Source organism: Rhinopithecus roxellana, chromosome 17, assembly GCF_007565055.1.
Source record: "Rhinopithecus roxellana isolate Shanxi Qingling chromosome 17, ASM756505v1, whole genome shotgun sequence".
NCBI classification, from domain to species: Eukaryota; Metazoa; Chordata; class Mammalia; order Primates; family Cercopithecidae; genus Rhinopithecus; species Rhinopithecus roxellana.
Window position 1 is genome coordinate 10754951 of NC_044565.1, and position 22631 is coordinate 10777581.

At 51.6% G+C, this 22631-nt stretch overlaps 1 protein-coding gene across 7 annotated transcripts in view; it reads right to left on the reverse strand.

Moving 5' to 3' along the window:
* Positions 1-2285: 2285 nt before the first annotated feature.
* Positions 2286-22631, reverse strand: part of DCTN1 (dynactin subunit 1) — a 31621-nt gene continuing 11275 nt past the window's right edge. For 2 of the 7 annotated variants that reach the window (XM_010379236.2, XM_010379232.2), the window contains 29 exons: positions 19151-19396; positions 18799-18877; positions 18582-18616; positions 15481-15498; positions 14061-14081; positions 12668-12859; positions 12110-12307; positions 11748-11952; positions 11593-11671; positions 11313-11472; positions 11092-11196; positions 10414-10605; positions 10212-10328; positions 9842-9994; positions 9089-9249; positions 8813-8981; positions 8464-8532; positions 8158-8220; positions 7896-8045; positions 7573-7734; positions 7358-7489; positions 7008-7133; positions 6629-6771; positions 6189-6355; positions 4421-4554; positions 4121-4304; positions 3777-3856; positions 3185-3274; positions 2286-2769 (listed from right to left, as the gene is read on the reverse strand). In XM_010379236.2, the coding sequence (XP_010377538.1) occupies positions 2632-2769; positions 3185-3274; positions 3777-3856; positions 4121-4304; positions 4421-4554; positions 6189-6355; positions 6629-6771; positions 7008-7133; positions 7358-7489; positions 7573-7734; positions 7896-8045; positions 8158-8220; positions 8464-8532; positions 8813-8981; positions 9089-9249; positions 9842-9994; positions 10212-10328; positions 10414-10605; positions 11092-11196; positions 11313-11472; positions 11593-11671; positions 11748-11952; positions 12110-12307; positions 12668-12859; positions 14061-14081; positions 15481-15498; positions 18582-18616; positions 18799-18877; positions 19151-19378 (3750 nt within the window). In that variant the 5' untranslated portion in view covers positions 19379-19396 and the 3' untranslated portion in view covers positions 2286-2631. Of the gene's footprint in view, positions 2770-3184; positions 3275-3776; positions 3857-4120; positions 4305-4420; positions 4555-6188; positions 6356-6628; positions 6772-7007; positions 7134-7357; positions 7490-7572; positions 7735-7895; positions 8046-8157; positions 8221-8463; positions 8533-8812; positions 8982-9088; positions 9250-9841; positions 9995-10211; positions 10329-10413; positions 10606-11091; positions 11197-11312; positions 11473-11592; positions 11672-11747; positions 11953-12109; positions 12308-12667; positions 12860-14060; positions 14082-15480; positions 15499-18581; positions 18617-18798; positions 18878-19150; positions 19397-22631 lie in introns of those variants that run through there. The other 5 variants (XM_010379237.2, XM_010379233.2, XM_010379238.1 and 2 more) reach the window with 3 other exon arrangements.

Genomic DNA, 22631 nt, shown 5'->3' on the forward strand with positions numbered 1-22631 from the left:
GGAAGGAGATAGATGGCATTCTGGGTGGTGGGAAAAGGCCTGAGAGAGCACAGGGTGGCAAGGAAACTGCAGGAGTTCACTAAAGCTGAACCACCTGGCATGTGGGGAGAGGCTGGAGAGGCTGGAGAGGTGGACAGGACCCAAATCATTGATGGTCTCTTGGGCCATTCTAGTGAATTTAAATTTTAAAATCTAGACACATAGAGGAAACATTTCAGATCTTATGTAAATTTTAAATCTAGTTGAAGAAATCATTTCAGGATTTAAACTGGGTAATGACATTTAAACTGGCCCAGTATGCATTTTGGAAAGGTCCCCTCATATCAATGTGTAGAACTGGTTGAAGAGAGGCAATGGCGGTAGGGTAACCAGTTTAAAAACGGCTGAAGTGCCCAGGGCAAGAAGTTATTTATAGACAAAGCTCGTGGATGTAAAAAAGTGGACAAATTTGAGAGATAGTAATGAAGGACAAACTGAACAGGACTGGATAACTAAATTAGCTAAGGAGATCAAAGAAGGAGTCAAGGATATCCAGGTTTGTGGCTTGTCACATGTAGGACCAGAAGAGATGATTTCAGTTTTGGACACGCTGACTCTTAGATACCTGTGGGGCACTCACGGGGAGACAGCCAACAAATAATTGGGTGAATGAATTCGGCATTCAAGAGAGCAGTAGTTTAAGTAGTGAGAAACCACCACCAAGGGAAAAGGATGGAACAAAAAGCCCTGTTCTCCTTTCAAAGTGCCACCAGAAGTTGCTTGGCCTCAGTGTCTTAACCACACCAATCAGAAGGTAGGTCAGCAGCTTGGGTAGAATCCAATCCCAAGGAAAGGACAGTGTGGTCTGTGATTTCCTTAGCTCTAGCAGAGCCCAATTTGGAGACGTGAGGTAAAGACTCTCTGGTTCAAGACACAATAACCCTTCTCAACCACTTCTGTGAGAATTAATCCCTCATTATGTAATGCAACATATCCTATGCATCTAGAATGATACTGGTTGTGTACCATCATTGAGAGTATTGAGGAAAGGTGATCAAATCATTTTCTCTCAGAATCCCAGGTGAGAAGAGCCAAGGTACAAAGCAGGCATTCAAATACCATAACCTGCTGACCTCCCAGACAGTATATTCGTTGAGAACACGGCCCCTGGACGCCCACCTTGGAGTAACCGCCCTCCTGTTTGCCCTTCCCTTCGAGACAGAAAGCACACAAGCAAAGGGTCTGCTTGGCCTAATTCAGGCCTGGCACTCTGCAGGGCCAAGGGTCTCTTTCTGCATCTAGATCAGAGCCTTTTAGGAGTCTGCACTGGACTTCTCTCCCCAAGTGGGGAAAAAAGAGAGTATAAAGGAGCTAGCCAACTAATCTAAACTGGGGCTAATATCTACAATGCTGGGGTGCTGTTTACCAGCCTAATGAATCCCAACTCTGGAAGTGTTTTCAGCAGGTCTGGGTCAAGAACCAGAAATCTGTTACATTTTAAAAGAAACTCCGCAGGTGATTCTAATTTGTAGTGGGTTTGGGAGTAGCTTTTGTACCTTCTATCTTTTACTAGTATGCCACTTTAGTTTCCCCTTATTTAGTAAATATTCCCTCTGAGAGGCCCCAGGTCTTATGGGAAGACTCTGGCCAGTGCATCAGAAAATTGGCTGGGGTGGTGATCATATCATTACTCTGGCTCCAAAAACTGGAATAAAGAGCAGTGGAAGCTACACGAAGCAGAGGCAGGGTTGGCAGAGGCTACACCCTCCCAGCCCTCCTAACTCCATAAATGAACTTAGGTACCTAGTCCTAAGTCTAGCCCTTTCCTCCTTGCTTAGAGTAACTTACTGCACATGAATTTTAGAAACAGCATTCTGGGCTGGGCGCGGTGGCTCAAGCCTGTAATCCCAGCACTTTGGGAGGCCGAGACAGGCGGATCACGAGGTCAGGAGATCGAGACCATCCTGGCTAACACGGTGAAACCCCGTCTCTACTAAAAAAATACAAAAAATTAGCCGGGCGAGATGGCGGGCGCCTGTAGTCCCAGCTACTCGGGAGGCTGAGGCGAGAGAATGGCGTAAACCCGGGAGGCGGAGCTTGCAGTGAGCTGAGATCCGGCCACTGCACTCCAGCCTGGGCGACAGAGCGAGACTCCATCTCAAAAAAAAAAAGAAACAGCATTCTGCTGGTCACTACGAGAGGAGCCCTCAAATTTGATACAGCCAAAGCTTCCTCAGCATCGCTTCTCCTCCCTTCCTGCTCTGAGCTGAATGGCCCAAGTCCCATTCTCAACACCACACAGGAACCACTGAAGCAGAAGTTGCTTTAATCAAGGGGTGAAGTCCTCAATCAAGAGGACCTCACTCAACCTTTGGTGGTGGGGTCTCAGCCTACCCCCCACATGCCCTGAGGCCCCTCAGGAAGGAGGGAGCAATTGAACAGCAAATTATGGCAGAGGCCAGGGAATGGGAGTGGGGGAACCCAGGTCAAGGTGAAGGGGCAGGATGCTGAAAGGGTGGGAGTGAAGCTGAATGGGGCAGGAAGAGCTTAACCCACATGTTTCTACCTGGGGGCTGGCTGAGGTGGCTGTGCATCTGGCAGAGCGGCACCAGAGGGCTGAGGGTCGAAGGGGACAGCAGGGGAAAGGAGTGCTTAGGAGATGAGGCGACTGTGAAGCTGGTGCAATTGCTCTTGGGTCAGCACCAGCCGGTGTCGCTGTCCAAGACCAGCCGCACAGGAGAAGGTCACTTTGCCCATGTAGACTGTGTCATCCTGCTGCTCCTCCTTGGCCTGGTGGTTGATGAGAAGAAAAAGACTCCAGGTCAGTGGCTCACTTGAGCTGTAGGCCACTGAAGGGGTCCCTGAGCACTGAGACCAAGGCAGCTCCTAGGTGGCTGGGGCTTCTGAGATCCTGGGCTTTGGTGACCACATTTTTCAAATCAGAATGGGGATACATAATCTGACAAGGGAGTTTTGAGCCTCTCCTGGTGTCAAAAGTCACAGAAAGTGTTTAGGTGCTAAAATATTGGAATTTCAAAGCATCCTAAGCACTTCTGAGTTACTTGTAAGTAAGATTTGGCCAGATAACCCAAGGTATGCAGTTGTTAGACCTGAGACTCCAAAGGCCTCTTCCAATTCTGGAGGAGAGGGGGGCCCACCTGAGCTTCTCCACATTGTCCCGTCCTCCACCCCATCTCCCCCTCACCCTGAGGAAGGCTGATGAAGGGAAGGTGGCAAAGTCAGTGGGTACTGTGGCTCCAGGGCGCTGAGATACTGTCTCCTTGAGGACCTCATCCTAGGGAAGGGGTGAGAAAGACAAGGGTTCATTTAGGGGACCCCCACAGGCTAGCACAAGACCGCCTGGTTTCACAGAGACACTAATACCAAGGGGGCAGGAACTTAGTCCTCTATATCACCATACTTTTGCTCTCATCTCCAACCCCATCCCCCCTCCCCAACACTCCTCCTTACTTTACAAGTCCTCATCCTGTAAGGTCCAACTCACATTCTACCGCCCTTGGGAAGCCACGCCCAACCATTCTACCCCACAATGATCTCAGCCCTGATGGAATCTAAAGCCTGAACCAGTCATGCTAAAGATTATCCTAGCTAATCCATTTTGTTATGAGAATCTATCTTCTGTTTGCACTGAGACAGTGAGCTTCCAAGGCAAGAACCCTGCCTTCCCTTCCACCTCCTCCCCAATTGCTGTCTAGCATAGGGCCAGGCTCAAAGGAACTCCAGAAGTGCCTGGCTCCACTGTGACGTGAGCTCTGCAGGGCAAAGTCTGAGCTGACCTTGAGCTTCTCAATGGTGTCACTCAGGGACTTAAGCTGAGCCACTTGCTCCATAAGTTGGGCTGACGGACTCTTGGTAGCTGTGGGGAGAGAAAGCTGGTGAGGCCCACCAAGGCGCAGGCAGGCAGTTGTACTGGATTAAGGGTTAGGGGTACAGGCATGAGATTCTCTAACAGAACAAGTACTTGAGACAGAGTGGGCGAATCAAGAAAACTGAACAGTGAAGCCAAAGAACACTGCTGGGAAGAGCTTCTGTGGTAGGGGCACCACCTGAGCAGGGCCTAAATCCCTGGGCCAAGTAGAGGGGGTGGTTTTATTCATCTTGGGGGTTGGCAGGTACATACCAGGGCTGGTGCGAGTGATGTCTACTACGTGTGTGTGTGTGCTCAACTGATTCAATGTCTCCAGCAGCTGGCTGGTCTTACGATACAGCGCTCCAGCTGGTAACTCACTGCCAGGGCCCTCATGGGATAGCTTTGCAACATGCAGAGGGGGCAGGGATGCCAAGGATGCCTTCATCTGGGCTCCCTGTGGATGAAAAAAGAAGGGTAGTGGTAAGAGGTGCTAGGAGGCCCCTGCTATCTATCATCAATGGGGCGAATATGCTCCATCCCCCATCCCAGTCCTCCCTGTGGGTCCCTCACCTTGAGAATGTTATTCTCATGCTGGAGCTGGGAGATGTGCAGCCTCATGGCAGAGATCTGCTGAAGCAGCAGTGGTGAGTCCTTCACCAGCCCTGGGCCTGGCACAGACCCTGGAGCCTGCCCAGGGACGGCTCCTGTGGGGACCACAACAAATGTCATCAGCCCCAAGTGGAGAGGGTTGAATACTGGGCTCCATTCCTGCTCTTTCCCGCTTTCTGCATCCCCCCATTACCCACCTCCAGTCCTGGACTCTCCCCTCACCCTGCTCCCTTAGCTCCATTTCCCACCAGCCCTGGTAACCCCCAGCCTGAGTGGGTCTCTACCTCGCTGTTGTTCTTCTGTGCTCGGGATAGCCCATGGGGGAGCAGGAAAAGAGGAGAGAGGAGTTAGGTGATTTGCGGGTTAGGGGGACACACCAGAGGATCCTGGACACAACCTGCAGGAAAACCCTTTTCCTAATCATCATACTTTCTCTAACAAGACCCTCTGCCACCTATCTTTGTGGACGAGCAGATTTGTGTGAAAGAAAGACACCAAACAGGAGTGAGGCCGTAAGACAGGGTACGTCTGAAGAACAGTGGCAAAGGGAGTGTGCACTGCACAAAGCACTCGGAACACGAGGCTGTTCCTGCCTCCCTGCCTCAGACGCCATCTCCAAGAAGGGCATGGAGAATGCTCCAGAGACCCCAGTATGTCTGCACCCTTAGCGCTCACCAGCAGCAAAGCTTAAGTTGGGGAAGCAAACACACTCCCTTGCTTCTCAGGATTCTCCACTGCTCTGAGGCAAAATACCTTCTTTTTTAGTGGGAAGTTTCATAAATTCAGAACCAAGTTTGTTTAAAGAGTGCTAATGTTTGTTTCAAGAGTACTAAAAACAACACAAAGTAGTAATTCTGGAAACTCTCTCCAAAGAACACAGAGCTGTCTGTACCACAACAGCCTAAAGTCAAGAAGGTACTTGGTCACCTCGCAAGATCAAGGGGTGTCAGTGACAGAGACTTTGTTGAAGACTCTATGTAGGTAAGGTCAGCTGACAAGACATGGGAGGAGCTGGGAAAGTCTGGAGGCCCTAAGGGTTTAATTCCAGGGCAAAGAGCCTGTCTTCTGGAGGGTAAGTGAGAAACTGGAGAGCAAACAAAAACTATAGGGCAGAGGAGAACAAAGACAGCAGCAGCCACCTCCTGAGTCAGGAAACTGGGGAGGCTGAAACTGGTAACCAGAAAAACCCTAGGTGAGGAGCCCTGATTATACTGAGTGACTAGGCAAAGGTCAAAACACAAGCCCCAAGTGAAACTGGGAGAATTCAGCAGCGGAAGATATGGCCACATCATAGAATGAAGCCCCAGGAACTCAGTGAGAAAACACAGTGCCCACGCAGAGAAGCAATCAAGAGCAGGTATCGGGCAGGGCCGGATGCCCTAGGAGAGTCAGCCCAGCCTGCTGATGGCTGACAACCCTCTGGGACACAGGGCTGAGCAGAAAGGTCAGATTACAGAGCCAGAAAGGACATCTACTAGAGACCAACTGTCATCATTATTCTGAGCCTCATTAACAATTTAGTAAAGCCCTCCTTCGCCCAAAGGAACTCAGTACATATCTTCAGGGAAAGGGAAAACTTGGTGAAAACTGGCACGGAGTGAAACTGTGCAAGCATATTCCTGGCTGAATATCCTGGGGGTAAAGGGGGGGGCAGAGGTCAAACTGAGGCCAAGGACAGGAGAGAGGACAATCTCCTCTGTGCTACTGCTGCCTATTCCACTGTACTCACCACCAGCAATGCCAGAGACCAGAGTAGCAATGCCTGAAGGAGGAGGGCTCCGGAGCCCCTCAATCGTGCGCTTAGACTGGCTGTTCAGCCGCTGCTTTAGTTCTGTCTTCTCTGCCTCCAGCTGGTCGATGTCAGCCTGGAGTGCATCCATTGTCTCCTCAAAATCTCTGTGAAAGAGAATCTGGGCTTTGGCAGTGTCCCTTCTCCAGAGCACCCCTTGACTATTCAGTCCTGAGAGGTCCTTGGAATAGCCATGCTAGTGCGCAGCCAGGGCAGAGCAGCACAGGCTGAGGCTGGAGTGATGCAATGGGGTTGGCAGTGGGTAAAGAAAATGGGAGTCTCACTATAAGAGAACCTGAGTAGGGGTATGGGTTAGGAGGCAGAGAGCTCCAGCAGTGGGGAAGATTAGAGGAAGCAAGGCCCCAGGGAAAGTGCCTGACTTCTCCTTCTTCCGCAGCAGTGCCTGGGTCTCCTCCAGCCGAGTCTGGACTTTCTCGATACGCTCATCTGCATCCTTGGCAGCACTGTCCAACTTCTTCTCCAGGAGGCTCAGCCGCACATTGGCCTCACTTAGCTCCTCTCCCTGGACAAGGACAGAACTTCTAGATCCCTGACATCCTCCCCACAGTCCCTGGAAACTGGGGGCTAGACCATGAGATAGGAGGCTCCCTGAGGGTTCATTAGAGCTCCCATTGACTGCAGGCCCCACTTCTCCCCTTAACTCCCAAGCCGTCTTAGTCCCGGATCCCCAACATTCACTGCTTGCCAGGGTCCTACCAACTTCCTGGCCCCCAGATCCTGAGCCTACACTACCCTCACCTTAATCTTGAGTGACTTCTTCAACTCCTTAATAACTGTCTCTCGATCTTCGAGCTTCAAACCCAGGCCTTCAGCATCTGTGATCTCTGCACGAAGGGCGGCAGCCCGCAACTCAACTGGTGGAGGCTAAGGAATGGTCGGTGGCGGGTGAGAAAGTGAGGGTGGAGAGAAGAGATCATCAACGTGCTCCTTTCAGACAGATCCAGTTACAGGGAAACCCTGCCTTCTAGGCAGGATGGTGCTCTCCAGATGCCTTCCTCCTGTCTCCCTGTCCTCCCACAACTAGCAGTAGCTCTGCAAGTCTTACTCCTACAGGCCTCTGCAACTTCTCCAAGGAAATCTCCACCCACCTTGCTGGGGGGCCGCTCTGCATCATACTCCCCCTCCTGCATGGCTGTGGCCAGCTTGTTCATGGTACTGATGAGGATGTTGCATGACTGGCGCAGACACTCATAGGGGCTGCTGGAAGGGGTCCCATAGATCTGCAGGAGCCAAGGGCAGAAGTGAAAGCCCCACACTGGTCACTGATTCTCCCCACACCTTCTGCCCAGCCATTCAGGCCCACCTGCTCGCTTGCTTTGAAAGCCAGTTCCTCCAGGGCAGCCACAGGTAGCCCCTCATTCTCCGCCAGTGGGGCAATGAGCTGGGCAGCAGCAGCTGCCACCTCCTGCAGCACAGCCACAACCCACGTCAAGTGTTTCCTGCAGTCTAGGAGCGTGTCAGATACCTGTGTGACGGGCCAGAGTCAGGAGTCAACCCTGGGTTCAGCACCACAGTTTCCAGCTACCCCAAAACCATTTTTGTCCCCTAACCAGATCCAGATCTTCAAGTGTTATGCCCCTCCTGTTTCTACTCAGTTTCCTTCCTTCCCCATTTGCAGCCCTAAACCTGTGGTCCAAAGGCCAGTGCAGCTGGGATCCCAGGAGCATCTGTCCCTGGCATTCGCCTTCGGATCTTCTTGCAGAACTGGCGGATGTCACTGCACGAAGTTTCCAGATCCCGGAGCAGAAGGGCAATATCTGTAGCCTCCTGCCCACCCTACTCAGGAAAAAGAAAATGGATGGAGAACCAAGTTAGCATTAAGGCTGGGAGTAAGGAAGTGAGGACTAAGAAAGAAGAGGAGCTCACAGAGATCTAGATGTGTACTCACCTGCAAGAAGGCACGCAGCCGTCCTACCTCCACACTCATGCAGTCCAGAGCACTTTGCGTGAACTGTAAGGACAGATGCATGCAATCATCAGCCCCCAGCAGGAGCCCTTCTGCCTTATCGACATCTCTAAGAAGTCCTCATCCTCTGCTGACCCCCATACATAAGTAGTCCTCTAGTTTCCCTGATATGGCTTTGGTAACTCTGCCCTAGTCTTATGTGATACTTCTTGGGTGCCTGATCTCTTGACCTGACGCCCTCCATTGCTGATCTCCACGGGGGTTCAATCACTGGCCCAGACACTTCACCTTAATGTGGTCAGCCAGCTGCATAGTACAGTCCTCAGGCTGTTCGGCAAGGTGGATGCTGTACAGATGCTGAAGAGAGATAACAAAAGAAACAGACAACTTTTAGGCCCTGGAGGGGGTGGGGAGTTCTTCCCAAACTGTAGTTTGAGCCCTGGTCATCATGGGTCTCTGGAGGTACAAGAGAATCCAAAGCCCTCAAGCAGCTGCATCATATGGAGAGATCATCTAAGAGCAAACCAGGCCTCAAGCAGCGAGCATGGGACATACAACCTTGATAATATTAGTAAGAGCCCTCATCAAGTGAAAGCTTCCCTGCCTCCTGCCCCAAGCCCAAATTCTCGCCCCACACCTGATAGTACTTGATGGCCTTGGTGAGAGGCTCCACATTGACAGTCTCATCCAGCTGATCCTTGTGCAGCAGTTCAATGAGGAAATCCAATGAACGCTCATGGGCACTCATCTCAGGGTAGAGGCTGCCCACTTTCTTATACACATCCACACTGCACTGAGAGAGGGCACTAGAGACCAGAGAAGAGCGCTGTGAGGCTTGAGTCTGACAGGCAATCTTAGTTCCGGCCAATTCTGGACCCCTGACCCTGGGGTGAGGGAGTGAGGAGTCACTTACTGTTCATAGCGGTGTAGCGTGGCCTGCAGCAGGCTGAGCGAGTACACCAGTCCAGCAGCAAAGCTGAGTTGTTCCCCAGCAGCTCCTCGCAGCCCAGGCCGCTCTGAACAGTTCTCACTTAGTTCAAACTTCTCCTGGGCCTGCTTCCGGATTAGCTCTGCCTGTGGGAAAAAACAACAGGAACCTGGGCCTCAGAGCAGAGGACGGAGAACACAGACTCAGGAATACAGTACTCAGAACTTAACTATGTGGGGAGCATGGACACACACGGGAGAGAAAGCAGAAATAGCTCTTACCTGGGTGGGGAATCTCGCATGGGGAAAGGGTAGTGATGTGATTACTGGAGGTTGTGAGGAGTCAGGATATGAAAATGAAAGGGTAGTGGGACCGGTGGAACCAAGGATCCTTCCTGACTTAAAGCTGCCACTCCTGCTATCTCTCCACCTAGAATGCTATCCTGCCAATCACCCCCAACGTTAACCCCCAGGAAGCTCGTGGCCCTCAGACAATGTTATTCCCTCAGTCACACCCTATTCGCCTCTAAATCTCCAATTGTGCTCTCTCGCAGAACCTCTCTCTTCTTGAAAGCACACCATTTGTAATATATATTCATCAGTGACTTTGCTGTGTTCCTCCACTACACCATAAACTCTCTGTGGGCAGAGACTCTGTTGTCTTCACTCAGCATCTTCAATGCCTGGTTCATGGCAAGTTCATTAGATTTCTGTGGAACATGTGATTGATTGGCTGTACCTTGCAAATGAGACGAGGCATGAGTAGCAGCACCAGAACGCAGTCATGGTCCCCACCTGGCCGAAGGAAGCTGTCAGGCATGAAGGCTGTCAGCAGGGACATGTGTCGGTTGGCCTGGGCCACCTCCATCTGCCTCAATTCCATCTCAATTGCCTGTGAGGTGAACAGGGAGGAAGACTCTTAGCCAGAGTTGAAAGAGCCCCAGAATTCCCATGCCTTGCTCCAGGAGATGCCTTGCTTCTGGGCAAGCTCAGGCCAGAGTCTTCCAAACCACTACACAAAGCACCTCTTCCCCCAGGAATCTGAAGCCTAGAACCCCATACCAGTTCAACCCAGGCAGGGCTCCCTCAGACCCACCCACTTTCCTGACCTTGGCATGGGCCTTAGTCTCAGCAAACTTGATTTTGAAGTCAAAGGTCTCTGGAGGTGGCTGCTGTTGCCTCTCTACAGATGCTTCCTGCTGGTTTGTCAGTTCCCGATTCACATCCTAGAAGGAGAGACAATGAAGCATACCTGGGTCATAAGGAAGTCCTGGGGTGATGGTGGGCAGACAGCAAGCAGTAGGCATGCACCTGAAGATGGGCGGTCAGCTGGCGGTACTTCTTAATGGTCTGCTGGTAGTCTGCAACCGTCTCCTGGGCTGCCTCCACACGCTTCTGGGCCTCACGAACCCGCGCGCCCGCCATGTCCAGCTGCTCCCGCAGCTCCAGTTCTGTCTCACGTGCATTCTCCTGCAGCTCATCGTTCATCTCATTCATCGCTTCCTAGGACACCACACCACAGTTGCGGCAAAAGAAAGACAGGGTTGGCTGGGCGCAGTGGCTCACACCTGTAATCCCAGCACTTTGGGAGGCCGAAGTGGGCTGATCATGAGGTCGAGATCAAGACTATGCTGGCCAACATGGTGAAACCCCATCTCTACTAAAAATACAAAAATTAGCTGGGTGTGGTGGTGCGTGACTGTAGTACCAGCTACTCGGGAGGCTGAGGCAGGAAAATCACTTGAACCTGGGAGGCGGAGGTTGCAGTGAGCCAAGATTATTGTGCCACTGCCCTCCAGCCTGGCAACAGAGTGAGATGCCATCTTGGAAAAAAAAAAGGCAGGGTCAGTGCAGCAAGCCCAGGCTGGGTCCCTCACCGCACACCCTGCTCAAAAAAGGCCAGCGGTCACATGTCAATCTTTTTCTCAGCAGGTCCCTTCCAAATACCCACCATTGGGGTCAGATGTCAGGGGTCTGCTCTTCTCTTACCAAGTCTCCCACAGTCTCCCTCAACTCGCGCACTTTCTCTTCCAGATTCAGGTTCCGATCTGTCAGCATCTCCACCATCTCCTCAGCACCCAGAGCAGCATCCACCTGTGTTACGGGGAGGATGGGGAGAAGGGCTGCTGGAAGGCACCTAGAAAGAAGAGGCACCAACTGATAGGAGAGTCAGGTGGGGGATTCTGGGTGAGGGGCTAAGCTCCCCAGACCTGCTCCTTGAGCTCATCAATGGTGCTCTCTGCCTGGCTTAGCTCCTCCTGCAGACGCTCCCGCTGCTGCCTCACAACTTCCAGTTCTTGGTTCTTCTTTTCCATGAGCTTCTGGAGCTTCACATGCTCCTGCTTCTCTGAGGAAGAAAGATCTCGCATCCTGCAGGGACATTAGGAAGATAGAAAGAGGAAAGCACATGTCAGAGTCTCTGGCGATGGGTGCTCTAATGCATTTGGAGACAGAAGAGTGAGCATCAGAGCCAAGCACTGAAGACCCTACCTCACCAGGGCATCCTTCAGGCGGGCGTTCTGCTCCTCAAGCTGCTTGAGCTGATAACTGGATGCAGCGCCATCTGAGCCTGGAGAAGACCATTAACACTTTCAGACATGGTTCTCACCCGACCGTTTGGACCCCAGCAGCTCTGGGCCCCTTACCCTTCTCTTCAATCTCAGCCTTGAGGATCTCTAAGTCAGTGGTGAGCTCGTCCACTCGCTCCTTCAGTGCCTCCACCTCCTGCTGCAGGGACTCAGCCCGCTCTTCAGCCATCTCCTTGTCCAAAGTGGCCATCTCAATGGCATCAGCAGTATCAGCCATCTCCTCCATATAACGTTCCTTTGCCTCCAGGGCCTCCTTGGCTTCCTGAGGAAGAGGTGGAGGTGGGAGGGGGTACAAGCACAGAGATGCCCCGTGCCTCCCTTTCTCACGGGGTGTTCCAGGCTCCAGTTCCAGTCTAGTTTCCAGCATGTTTCCTTGGGTCTCAGGCCACCCCAGCCACCACCTTCATCCAGAGTCAAACCTTTCTCGCCTCCTTGAGGCGCCGTTGTAGGTCGGCCTGCTGCTCCTGCATTTTGCTCTTCCATTCCTGCACCTGCTCCAGTTGGATTTTGTGTTTCTCCAGCTCTTTTAGCTTTGCTTTGTCTTCTGCCCGTTTCAGTCTCAGGGTCTCTAGTTTTTCCTCCAGGTCCCGCACCTGAGCCCTTAGTACCTCCTCCTCCTGCAAAGGAGAGGCCTCATGGTCTGTGCACAGCCCACCCCACCTCTCCACCAACACTGAGCTGGTGCAAAGAACACAATAAAGTGTGCAAACATCACCCAGCCCCAGGGTGGCCAAAAGTCAGTGGCATAAGAACATCTGAGAGGAAACCGTGGCACAGTATATACGGGGAAAGTATGGCATAATGGCAAGAAAAGAAAGGGTGACTCAGTCAGTGGCAAGATATCCATAGGCTACGTCCTCTCCCTTTCTGATCCAAGTTCTGGGTCTTTGCCAACCCCAGGAAATTTTCAAGACACAGCAGGTAGCCACAAGCCTCTGGGTATCTTGATTCTCCTTTATCCCTACCCCAGTCCTTACCTTGGAGGGGGAAGGAAGCGGGGGTACTGCTCCAGGAGAGGTGAGGGCCGGCGTGGGGATGATGGGTGCTGCCAGCGGAGTCTGAGCCGGGGTGCTGGGCTCACTGCTGCTCAGCTCACCTGCTGATGCTGAGCCAGAGGGGCCCAGGGAGCTACTGGCCCCAGCCACCCCAGTACTGGCTGGGCGGGTGGGCTATTCAGAGAGGGTAGAGGCAGACCAGAAAGAGAGCAGAGGATGGGGTAGTAAGAGGAACAGAAACAGAATATGAGAATATGGCAAGGGAAGGAGACAGAGAAGGAAAAAAGCAGAAAGAGAATATCAAAGCACAGTGAGAACAGAGAAGAATGAAGGGGACAAGGAAAACGATACAGAGAGGCAGAGAGAGATAGTGACAAAGGACAGGGGGAGGAGGGAGGCAGAAGAGAGAGGGAGGAAAAGATAAGAGAAAGCCATCATAAGATTATAAGGCTCCTTGCTTGACACTGACTCCACATTCCTCCTAGCTCTGGCACTACCTGTAAGAGCAGAATCCACTATTCCCTAGAACCCCTGTCTATGACCCACTTGTGATCATTCTAGCAACTTCATAATACTCTCAGTCCCATCCTTGCTCCAGGTCTATGCCCTCCACCCCTAGAGGGAAAAAGTACAATGTAATTTCCAGAGAAGGCAGGGCCAAAAGTGGGGGCGCCAGGCTCTCTACCCCTGCTAAACCCTCTATGGGAGTCAAGCTGAATCTCCCTCTCTCAGTCTATTTCAGGGGACCCTGCAGGTAAAAGGGCCAAGGTGAAAGTTGTACCCCTAGACTCCCCCTTGAAACAACCCTTCTGTCATCTCCCCTGATCTGGCAACACTATCCAGGTCCCTGTGGAGCAGGGGAGGAGGTGGGCAGAGAAGCTGACCTGAAATTCAAGTCCTGGAGCAGACAGGCCTGCCAAGATACTCAAAGTGCTGAGCCCCAAGGTCTCCCAGTGGGCTGACACTCAGAGACCATGTGCAATCCTCAGAAATCCCCACCCAAAGCCTGTCACAGACACACTCACCTCCTTATCCGCTGACATTTTACATGGCCAAGTTCTTCATCTTTCTTCCAATCCCTCCCCTCAAAACAGGTCAAAATTCCCTTGTTCAAGAAAGCCTGCTTTGATTAACTACAACCCCATTCATTTCTCTTTTGCATTGAAGCTACTGGCTTAGACAACCTCCTAAAAGCCAAAAGCCATTTTCCCAAGAGGTGCCTGCCAGCACTGCGATCCCCCCCTTTCCTCTGAAGAGAACCCAGGATGCACTACGACCAACTTTCACTTGCTCATACACGTGCCCTCATACATGCACATGCCTGAAACGTGTGTGTTTACTCAGCAGTGGCTCACACAGGGGCCTGTTTTCTCACCTTGGGCCGCCGAGTTGTGGTCTGGACAGGCAACAGGAGCCAGAAGAGAAGTAGTCAGGAAAGAAAGGGCAATGGCAGAAAGACAGAGAGCAAAAGGGACAGCAATGAGAGCAGAAGAAGTAACAGGAATGGAGCTACAGTTAGCCACCCTCCCCCAATCCCATCCCCTTCTCCCTTCAGTGAATCACTGTGTTCCTACTTCAGGAACCCAGAATTCCTATTCCCCTTGGTTCCTGCTCCCACTTTTGTCCAATCCTTGCAGGCCTCACCCCTTCAGACACCCCAGAAATCCCAGAAGTCCATCTCTAGGCTGAGCCATAGAACAAGGAAGCAGCTAGTGAGAAGGTCCCAAGAGATCAGTCCTCCTGCAAAGGATCTCTCCCACTCCAGTCCAGAGCCAGAGGCCCCGCCCAGCCACCACTCCCAAGGACTTTCCCAGGTCAGCCTCTTCCTTCAAGTGCTAGACTCTATACAGAACTCCCTAGAAACCCCATGTGACAAAAGTAATCTAAGCCCAGAAATGGGAAATCAGGTCCCTAGGGCAGAGCAATGCTGCTGTCCTCCCTCCCCCTAACCCCCTTCCCCAGAATCAGATCCTGCAGCAGTCCTGATCGCTAGGGAAGAGGGCTCAGGTGTCAGGACCATGAATATTGCATTAGCAGAAGCCCAGAGCTCAGCAACGTAACCCCACCCAGCGGTAGGAAAGGAGGTGGGGGTGGGCAGCAGCACAGAAAAACTACAGCCCTAAATCAAATCTGGAAACCCTTCAGGTTACTGCAAAATGGTAAGCAGACAATTAACTCCAATTTCCAAATAGTGTTCTTGCTACCCAGTATCTCACTGCTCTAGTCAAGGTAAGATATGGCTTGGGCCTTATTTCCAGGATACACTGAGGCCAAGAAAACCAATTCCCACCCCTCCTACCCTGGGTTAAGCTTCCATAGCTGTGGGTCAAAAACTATTCTGGGGTTCCCATCCCACCCTGGTAAAGTGCCCTGATACAAACCCTGGGGGTTGGGGGATGCGGGGAGAACTAAGAGGTATTCTAGCAAAGGCTGGGTGAGGCAGGCAGGCCTGCTAGAGGCACTGAGATACCTGGGCCTGCTTCCCTAGGTTCTACCACAGGAAATCCTCCCAGATCCAGTATGCAGTAGAGGCTGCCTGAAGCCCAAGCCTGTGAGGCCACTGGGTATAAGGCCTGGAACACAGGCAGAGCCAAAAGCAGGCAAGGCCGTAAGCAAATGCCCAGGGTGTGGGGCATAGTGGTGACACACGCCTCTCCCTAACCCACCTTCGTCCTCACCCGCCTCCCCTGACCAGGTAGACAGATGAAGTCAATCAGCCCCCACCCCCACCCCAGCAGCCTGCTGCCACCATTGCCCTGGCAACCCAGCAGCAGGACCAGAGCAAGCAAGAGTACCTTTCGGGCTGTCGGTGCCTGTCTCATCATTGCAGAAAACCAAAGAAAGCAAGGAGAGGAAAGAGAAGGGACAGAGGAGGATAGACAAACACACAGAGGAAGGACAGAGGAAGGGAGGGAGGGCAAGAGACCGAACAGAGGGAAAGGCGGCGGAGACAGGAGATTAGTGCATCAAATCCCAACAATGCAGCCTCAGCTTCCCGGTGCCGCAGCTTCCCAGCCTGCAAACGGCCGCCGCTCTGACACAGAGGCCCCCGCAGATGTGCAGCTAGATCGCCAGGCTCTGGCAGGCACCGGAGCGCTGCCTGGCCCAGTTCACCAGCTTAGGCTGATGGCAGCCTCAGTGGCCGCAGCACCAGCTCCACCTGACGTCATGCACCCACCCTCCTCTGCTCCATGGGGGTGGAGCCACTGCTCCTCAGTCACCTAGCAACCGTCTAGGGCTTTGCTGGCTCCTCCTCCTCCTCATGATGGTCATGCGCAGAGCTTGTCCTGCTTCTTTCTCCAAAGAACAGGTTCTGGCTCCTCTCTTCCCTCCCTTGTCCACCCCCAAGAGCGTGTTCCCAAAAACTGGGCCAGAGGCTATCCCAGAAATGGCATTCTATGGGGCCAGGGCATCACTGGGCAGGGACACAGGGCCTCTCTGCTCTAGCAGTCTCTTTCATCATACTCACACTCTGCTCCCCCCCACCACCCACCCATAGCCCCATTAACTCCACTTCTGTCTCTTATACAACCTGGCAACATCCTTACAGTCTCTCATCTGGCACACACACACATCTAGAATGCCCCTCCAGCAATAGGACTCAGCTCTGAGGAGCACACACAGTGACTAAGAAACCCTGGGGAACATGCATCTGGGTAGTAGCACTCTAATGACTGTTGGGCTCCTCTCCAACCATTCCCTGGTTGTAGACAGGTTAAAGCTTGTCTCTAAAGGGTTTCCAAAAAGAACTAAGCACTTTGCAGAGACATCTGAGTTTTCTTCTGCCTTCCCCTTCAAAGCACATTCTTTTGCTCTGGAACCAGCTCCCTGATCCACATGGGTGAGAGCAGGGGCCCTAGGCTAAGTGATCCGCTTTGAAAAAACTACTGGAGCAGAAGACTGGGGTGCCCAGAGGTGGGGGCACTCAACTGTCTGATTGACACTTTCCAACATGAGTGCAGAAGGGCAGCATGGGTGGCCTAGCCTGGGCTTTCCCACATTTCCCCAGGCAGCTGCCAAAGCCCCTGGTCAGACCAGGCTGTGGAAAGAACTCCATAAATATCAGACCATAGTTTCGTGCTCTTCTCTATTCAAGGCCTGAGGTGAAATGGAAACCCCAACCAGGAGACAATAATCAAAGGACAAAGCCAAGTTTCTATGACTCTGAAATGGGCCCAGGATCCTTCACAGCACTATTTTCTTTATATCCCCATTTCCAACCAAAGCAAGTACTGGCATGTGGTCTCTACCGTGGCAAGACTTCAAAGTGAGGACCCATCACCAACCAGGAGCTGGTTTCCTCCTGGAAAAGGCGATGTTTTCCTCTCCCCTCCCATAGCCCCAATTCAGCAGCTCTCCATGCAATGTCAGAAAGGCCTGAGATAGGCTGACAATAAGGAAATCATAGAATTGTACATACAACACAGTACATACAGGCCAGACAGGCACATGCAGGTCAAAAAGAGCTTGGGCAGAGGCCCAAGGCAAGGGCTGGTATGAGGAAGTGGTCATGGCAGCAATCTAAGAGTTTAAAGAGTCTGTGGTGGGGAGGGGAGGGAAGGTGACATGATTGAGCCCCACTCCAATGATGGTTGATGAAAGGCTGCAAGGGGTAGGAGGTAGGCCTCAGGCACACCATCAGAGGAGGAAGGAGGCAGGTACAGACTGATGGGGCAGAGTTGCGGGGTGTGGGGATATTTATGGCAGTGCCCATCCAGAGGCAGGCACATGAAGGCTCTTAGGTTTTCCAGCTTGGGACTGTTCTTACCCTATGCTCTGTTCCCTGACCTCCCATCTCCTTGCAAAAAACCCCATCACTTGGTATCTTCCTCAGTCCCATTCCCCCAGTCTATCCTTCTACGGTTGTCCGAGCTCGGGCTGAGAACCCACTGTAACCCAGTAAATGATCTATTTCACACTGCTGCTATTTACAGTCAAATGCTTATAGTTTTTGACTAGGGAATCTTTGACTTGGAGTCCTGGGGCAGAGAGAATCATCCCTAATGAGTGCTACCTGGATGTGGACACTGAGCCTGAAGTTCTTGCACCCTTCAAAGGAACTCTGAAAGCCAAGGCCACCATTTCCTCTGGCCATCCCAGCCCAAGGTCATACACACACAGGCATGCAGCAACCCAAGGACATGCAGGACAGCTGGGGAAGGGGCTCATGGTCCCCATCCACCCAGGTACAAATAGTAAACACACCACCTTCTTAGGCTTCAGTCCCCGCTGCATGAGGAGTAGGAAAGGGCAGAGTTAGAGAACAGATGTCCTGGGCATAGGTGTTAAGACCAACTCATGCATACACAGGTTAGGTTGGGGTAAGGGGTTGTCAGGGTGAAATGAGTAGTCCCTCAAAGATCAGCTTCCATGATGTTCACCCCTTGGCCCAGAGAAGCTGCAGAGTCTACAGCCCCACCTCACACACCCTGCACGGAGTAGCAGAGAGGAACTAGGAAGCACCCTCTGCATCCAGCTTAAAACAGGAGGTAGAGGGTCCGACTCCTTGCCATTCACTTGAGAATAGGAGATTGCTTCTTCCTCTATCTTCTACCTTAACCTTACCCTCAGACCCTTTAGATGTTGGCATCTTTGGGTTCCAAAAGGTAGGAAGTTGGCTACACTACTAGGGTTAGACCTGTCCTTCCTATCACCCTCAGCTCAATCTCATTTGACCCTGAACTTATGGAGCCTACGAGTTTTTCCCTGCTACCACCTTTACTATAACTCTAATGCAGAAATTAATCCCCAGAAATCCTCCTTCTTAGGGAAGCTGGAGAGACTTGAAGGCAACTCAGACTCACCTACTACTTCTACCTGCCTAGCACTGGGTATCCCCCATATTTCTCCTTCCCCTCCCTTTATTACTCCCCATTTCCACCCCCAAACCACTCACCAGTTTGCTAGTCTTTGCAGTTGTATCAGTTCCCTCTGTAGAAAGCAAACAGAAACAAAGTGTGTACTTGTATAGAGAGGTAGGGGGAGATATAATAAAGGAATATAGTGGTGATGGAAAAAAAATCTTAGGATCTACTGTGGCCCCATGTTACGAGGAGAAGCCCTGGGGACTCCTCCTGACTATGAGGAGACAACTTTAAGTGGGTGGTTGTTACCTCTTTTGAGGACTTTTGAAGCAGAAGAATCGGGTGTCTCTGGGGAAGTAGTATCTGCTCCATCTTCAAATACCTGGATCTGAGGCCAGATTCAATATAGCCAGATCAATAGATTCAATATAGCCAGATCAAGGACGGCTGTAATATGGGCCCCTCCCCAGGCTCCAAGCAAATCAAGAGTACAGGGCAGCTTCCCTAAGGATGGATCTCCAATCTTCCCTCCCCCACTACCTTCCACTCTCCCAACCAGAGGCTTATGCCCATGCTCAGGAAAAGGAAGTACCAACACATCAGCTGCACATGCAACAGACATGTGCACACATGCACACACATAGAAGAAGGGCGTGAATACCTGGGACTGGCGCACAAAGATGCCATGCCCTTCATCACATGTGAAGTACTTCCTTCCTTGAACAGTTCCATCATTTTTGCCCTTTGCTTCATCCAGAATCACGCCTACCCATTTGCCAGTGGCAAAGAGTGTGGCTCCAACATAGGCCACAGTGCCTCGGTGGCCTTTTCCAATCACTTCTACACGGGAGCCCACCCGCAGAGGCCGGGCGCTTGCCTCTGCACTCATCCTGCTGCCGCTGGGCGTCTGAAAGAAAGACATAGGTAAACACAGACAGTTAGAGGCCTCAGATCAAAGGTGGCATTCTCATGTATAAGAAATGCCTCAGCCAACACGCTGGACTGAAAAACAACCAGAATCATTTTCTTAAACCCCATTTGCAGAATTGGATGGAACCCCAAATTCCCCTCTGAAAAAATGTCAGTGATATTCTCTTCTAAGATTTCTCCAAATTCCTCTGGAATCTGCTACAATTTTTAAGGGTTTATATTTTTTTATAACAAATCGGAATTCATTGATCAGTCTGTGAATGTCACCACATGGCTGCTTTCTCAGGAGCACTGCCTCCTTAATTCTCCTCTCAGGAAGGGAATTAAGCAAATAACTCAGTTTAGACCAGGCTCCCCACAACCCAATGCCCTGACTCAGGAGTCTGAGCTGAGAAGACAGGCAATTCAGTGGGTGAACCTACAGAATCCTGTTTCCCCTTCCACTGTCACTTGTCTCCTCTGTGTTTCAAATGGTTTTCTTAGGCCTCATCCTTTCAGAGGCACACAATTGTGCCTCCTTCCAGATCCTTAAGTCACCACCTCTCCTTCCCGATCTGACTCCTCCCATCCCCATCCACAACCCACCATGAAACCCCAGATGCTTCACCACAGCCCATTCAACCATTTAACTCCCTTCTACCTGGCCTGAGTCTTGTTTGGTCAACTCTCTATCCCCAAGTTCTGGAGATTCTTCTCCATGCTATTTTGTTATAAAAAGGAAAACACAGGCCAAGTAAATTGGGTGGATCTACCCCTCACTCTGTTCCCAAGACTCTGCTCAGTGGTCCAAATGAATGGTTTATCACTCCACAGATGGGCAAGGCAAAAGAACAGACGAAGACACTGTCCTTGGGCAGCTCTCAGCTTCTGGCACACCCATGATGACTGAACACAATAGAAAATTAGGTCCCAAATAGGCCCATGGTTTAGAAGAAAATCACACTTGTCATTTTTAGCAATAGCAACTCCATGAACCAGGGGTCTTGCAGCAAACAGATGAATGAGGCATGATGAAGTGATACCATCATCCTAAAGACTCTATGGGAGTCCCTTCTGATACTTTCATTCATAATAGCTTCAGAAGGGAGCCCTAGCAGAGCCATGGAAGAGCCAGGACACCTCCCAACCTGTCATTGCCTAATTCCCTTCCCCAAAGAGCTCATCCAGGAAGGTGAGGATATAGTTCCCAGAGGCTCCAGGATCTCAAATCACACCTGGAACAGCAGGATGGCTCTCATGGACCTGATAATAAAAGGAATTGCCAGTGATATAAAAGGCTGAACCCAAAGTCAGAGATTCCCCCACTTTCCAACCCCAATAAGCCTCTCAGAACCAGGGGGCCACGACAGTAGCTACAGATTCAATCTCAGAAGAGAAAGAAAGCAAGTAACAAATAACAAAGCAGCTCTAAAGAAAGGCTTTACTATAAGACCTCTCTGACACATCATCCCCATTCTGAGTCCCCAGGATAGTCTGGACCCCCTCAGGAGCCCCTGGTATAAGGGCCAATTAGAGTCAGAGGTCAGGCCTTGCTAGTCCCCATTTAGGGATCAACTCTGTAAAGGGAAGCCTGTCCAGCCTTACACCACCAGGGCTTCGAGGGCTCCTTAGAAAACACAGTCTGAGTGCCCCCAGCTGAGCTCCAGCCTATCTCCCCAGCCCCCACAGCAATGATGTCCACAGGCACCCAGGCCTTCCCCAGCAGCCCTCCAGGGCCATCCCAGATTAGGGCCACTTACCCGGCTGTACACATGCCTCTTGCTCTGTGCCATGTTGCTCACCCGGCCTCTACCCCCTCCCCCAGCTGGCCAAAGACAGAGAAAAAGGTAGAAACCTAGGCAGGAGGGTCAGGGCGCTGGGCCCTCATAGAGGGACACAGGAGTCGTCAGGCACAGTCCCTCCCCAGTCCATGGGCCTCACTCGGTGGCCTACACGGGTAGGGGTGGGGGCAGTGATGGGGGCTGAGGAGCAAGTCCCCTCTGCTGCCTGAGGATTCCTGAACCCAGAGACACAGAATCCTGCTTGCCAGCTGATGAGTCTCACTCTGCGCTAGTGCTGCTCTAGACTTGTCAGGAACCGTGCTAGCCTCTGGGTCCTAGTGCCCCCCTGCTTCACCTGGGCCAGGGACTAAGGGCTGGGCCTGCGCCACAGACCCTCAGCACTCACCTCTTGAGTATACTGTCCTAGGGCTGGGAACAGTCTTGACAGGTCCTCCTAGTCTGTACCCACTCACCATCACTGTTCCCCTGTCCCCCATGATGTAAGGCCTTAGCAGGCCCATAAGCATCAAGTGACACTTCAAAGTGATCAGCTGCCTAGGGCCTCCACACAGCCAAAATAAGGGTCTCTCATTCACCTTTCTGGTGCTCTTCTCTCTCCCTCCCCTCTCTAAACTCTGGATTCAAGGTCCAAATTCATGCAATTAGGGCCTGGATTTCAATCTCAAACTGAGCCAGGAGGCAGGACCTGCCCAATAGACAGCAAGGGAAGGGCAGTAATGGAGGCAACTTCACACACATAGCAAAGCAAGCCAAGTACCCCAGCCCCCTCCCACAAGGCTGGCAAAGGTTGCCATAGTCACTCTTCACCCTTTATGGTTGTTATAAGCGGCCAGGTTGTAAAACCCAAGAGTATCAGACTCAACCGCATTACTAAAGGCAGTAGTCAAAAGCAGAGAGCCCTTCTTTCTTCTTGTAGCACAATGCCCAGTCCACCTCAGCCATCTGCCCCTTGTACTCTTGGGCTTGCCTCCTAGCATCTCAGACCCGATGAAATGGTTTATTTTCTACGATTCTGTATTTCACAAAAATTCTTCAATAACCATGTATTACTTTTATAATTAAAACTGTTTAATTTAATGAGATTATGCATTCTAATAAGAGGTCTCCAAGGGACTATGTAACCATACTGCTTTCATTCACTGGCCCATCTATCATGGGCTAGGTACCAAAAGACCGGGGTCCCTGCTCCTACACAGCCAACAAGGTTGGCCTGGGGTCTGACCTATGGCTCCACTGAGTATGGTATGGATCTAGTTCCCTTGGGCCTAGGGATGCCTGTCTTTTCTGTACTGGGCTTACTTCACTGGCAGAACAGTGACTTCACCCAACTCTACCCTCCTAAGATAGGCCAGGTAGCCCAACAGTAGAATGATAGCCAACATTCAGAAATATAGCCCCAAAACACAATTCCATATCTTCAGTCCTGGCCAG